Below are 3880 nucleotides of genomic sequence, written 5' to 3' on the forward strand. Positions count from 1 at the left end.
ACGGTTTGACGTTAGGTGAAGGGTAATGGATATATGAAATGAGGAATGATGACCTTAAGTGGAAACTGAGTTATGAATGGACAGTGGTTGAGATGAGTCGAGGACTCGGATTGAGATGATGGATCTCTGTATACTGAAAATGCTTTTTGAAAACCACTGAAATAATTTTTTACTGAGATTTTGAGACGCTATGCGCCCGGCAGGGATGGTGGCTAATCCCGCCTGTGGTGGTAGCGGCGGCGGCGTAAAGACGGTGGTTAATCCCGCTTACGTTGAGATGTGAGGTTGATGAGCTCGAATTCTTGACGGTTTAGAATTTCCTCAAATGAATGGAATCTCGTTGTAAAGTATAGTTTCCAAACCAGTCAAGAATCCTCTCAATCAAAAATATTGGTTGTCACGAGTAACAAACCCCAATGAATTTATAACCGAAGTATTTAGACTCCAGGTCATCTCTCTAGGATACAATGGAGTGCTTGTGTATTGGCTATGATGGGGCAAAAAAAGAGGGGTTTAGTTTGATTAGAGGGGTAATAAAATAAAAAGACAAGAAAAGTAAATTGAGCAAATAATTAAAGAAAGCAAGTAATAAAGAGAGACATTCATGGCAATGGATTGAGATCATAGGCTTTCTATCCTAGTCATGCATGACTAATTCATCTTATTTAGTTAACTCACACATCGGGAGAATGTCAAACAAAATTAATTAATCATGTCACAAATATAAACAAGAATTTATCTCATTACGTCAACTCCAACAAATAGGGAGAAAGTCTAATGAGACTAGCTAATCTCAATCCAAAAGTCCTAATCAACTTACTAATTGAATTAGCCAAAGATTAGCGTAAATGGAAACAATATTAGCTAACAACTCTAGATTACCAACATGAGTTGGGTTTTACATGACTCAAGATTGCCCAATTACTCTTTCCAAGCCAAGAATGCTCAAAATTTACTCTAACATCCTTCCAAGCATTTTGTCAAACACTTAGAAGGCATAAAAGGGAAACATAGCAAATTGCAAGGAATGTAAATCTACACTATTCAATTTCAAGGAATTAAACAACAATAAAGCAAGTCAATAATAAAAGAACATGAATCATAAATTGCATTGAAAGGAAATCAAATCCAACAAGAGCATCTATTAACATAAAAGAGAAATTAACATTACAGAACATGAGAATGAGAGAGTAGAAGTAAGAAATTATAAAAGAAACAAGATGAAAACATGTAATTAACCCTAGATCTAAGATGGAAATCAACCTAACCTAATTCTAGAGAGAAGAGGGAGCTTCTCTCTCTAGAAACTAACTAAAGGCTCATGTTCGCTAAACTAATTGCTCCCCCTTTGCTTGGACTTCAATTCTGCATGAAATACACTCAGAAACAAGTTGGATTTGGGCCTGGACTGCTCAGAAATCGCCCCTAGCGTTTTGCCATTAAGTGGGCCATATAAGAATATCGGCGTGCGCGCGCCATGTGCGCATGCGCATCGCTGGCAAATTCCCAACCCGCGCGGAAGCGGTATGTACACGTGCGTGTCCTTGTGAGAAACCACTTTTTGCGCGTGCGCGCCTTGTACGTGTGTGCGTCCATTGGTGCATTCCAAATCTTTGTTTCTTCATGCATTCTCCACTTTGCATGCTTTTCTCCTCATTTCTTCCATCCAATACTTGCCTTATGAACCTGGAATTACTTAACAAACACATCAAGGCATCGAATGGAATTAAAGTGAAATAAAAATCACCAAATTTGGGCCTAAAAAGCATGTTTCTACACTTAAGCAAAATTTAAGGGAGAATTACCAAACCATGCTATTTCGTTGAATAAATGTGGAAAAAGGTGAATAAATCCCCCAAAACAAGCATGAAATAAACCACGAAATCGGGGTTTATCAAATCTCCCCACACTTAAACTAAGCATGTCCTCATGCTAAAATCGAAAAATAAGCAAAAGTTATCACATTTATTCAATGAAAACCGCTAACTAAATGCAATCTATCTACATGATGCAATGGCTTAATCAAAATAAATCAACTTCCAAGAATACGCATATAAGCACAAGGGCTAAGGTATTAGCAATCAAGCAAACCACAATTGGATTGAATCGTTAAAAGAGTTCACAAACTTGCAAGAAAGGATGATCGTGGGTGAAAACATGTAATTGAGCGATTGAACCCTCACCGGATGTGTATCCGCTCTAGGCACTCAAGTGTATATGGTTGATTCACTCAATTCTCCCCTAATCATGCTTTCCAAGATTTGTTTTTCATCTAACAATCAACAATTAATTCATGCATGCATACAAATATCATGAGGGCTTTCTCATAGGTTGTAATGGGGTTAAGGTCAAGGTAAGATGCATATGGTCAAGTGAGCTAGAGATTTGAATCTTTGATTATCTTAAACTTCCCACCTAACCTATGACAACCTAAGCAATTCTAAACAAACCTAACTACCCATTCTTCACTTTTCTCACACACTCATGTCTTCTCTTTTTAATCACCACACATATGCATTGACTTTTATTGAACTTCACTTTGGGGTATTTTGTCCCCTTTTTATTGCAAAATTTTTTTTAAAACTAAAGTATATACAAGAACATCAATGTGTATGGTGTAAACATGATTGATACATGAGTATGTACCAATTCCCAAGGTTTTCCAACAAAACACAAAAATACACTTTTATCTCTACCCAATGTTCCCAACTCTCCCAAAATCAATTAATGAGCACTCTCACTAGTCTAAGCTAATCAAAAATCCAAACTAAGGGATATTTATTGTTTTTCTCTTAGGCTTGTAATGTGCTAACATTTAAGAATAAGTGGTTTAAGCATAGGCTCAAAATTGGCTAACAATAGAAGATAAAAGGTTGGCTATTTGGGTAAGTGAGCTATATGAACAATGGCCTCAATCATATAAATGCATGTATACACAAAATAATGGATATAAAGACTCAAACAAATCAAGGATTAAAATCATAGGAAGAGAATAATGCACACAAGAATGAAAATAAGTGGTTATATAATGTAACCATACAATTAGGCTCAAAACTCACATGCTTGTGTTCTTAGCTCAAAACATGATCCACAACGTATATAACTCAAGCAAGTTCTAAAAAAATTTCAACCAATTGGGGTAGTGTTCTAAAAATGAGTTTCTTGGAAATTTTCATCATATTAATTAAGCTTATTCTAATGCAATATTGTGATTAAAAAAAATTTCCTAGTTTGTCCCTTTCGATCAAAACACATTCCTCATAGAAGGGTTAACTAGATTTTTAGTAATCCATTAATTTTCTAATCACAATCAACAACTAGGATGCAAAACACAACCAAGATGCAATATATATATATATCTACTAAGAGTGTGCAACAACCAAAATAAGAGTATCTACAACGGCATAAATATGTACAGTAATCCCAAAATGACTTAAAATATAGAGTGCGGAATAAAACAAAATAGAGTAGTAGCGAATAGAAATAAAAGTCTGAAAATTCACCACATGAATGCAAACACCGGTCACGAGCGGTGACCTCCCCACACTTTAGAATTAAGCATCGTCCTCGATGCTGCTACTGAAGCTCGGGATGAGGGTCAACAATCGCACCAGGCTGTGGCTCATGCTCAGGCTCGGGCTGTGGAACTGGAGGTGGCACTAGCTGTGGCTCAAGTACTGGCTGTGGCTCCGGGATGTCACGCTGGACCTCAGTGGTGGCCTGCGTCTCTAGTGGTGCCTCCTGCTGTGTTAGCTCCTCAGTATGCTCCTCCTCCTGACCCTGCTCATCAGAAGCGGGAGACTCTGGAAGTGGAGGAAGCTCAATGCCTTGTGATGCAAACGCCTGGTCTAAGCGGTGGAGACGTCGCATGACACGACGC

General features: G+C 37.7%; 1 protein-coding gene across 1 annotated transcript in view; it reads right to left on the bottom strand.

Annotated features, from left to right (window-relative positions):
• Positions 3577 to 3880, bottom strand: part of LOC107627327 (nucleolar protein 3-like) — a 778-nt gene continuing 474 nt past the window's right edge. The window contains exon 2 of the mRNA XM_016330172.1: positions 3577 to 3780. Coding sequence (XP_016185658.1) covers positions 3577 to 3780 — 204 coding nt within the window. The remainder of the gene's footprint in view (positions 3781 to 3880) is intronic.

Source organism: Arachis ipaensis, chromosome B02 (assembly GCF_000816755.2).
Source record: "Arachis ipaensis cultivar K30076 chromosome B02, Araip1.1, whole genome shotgun sequence".
NCBI lineage: Eukaryota > Viridiplantae > Streptophyta > Magnoliopsida > Fabales > Fabaceae > Arachis > Arachis ipaensis.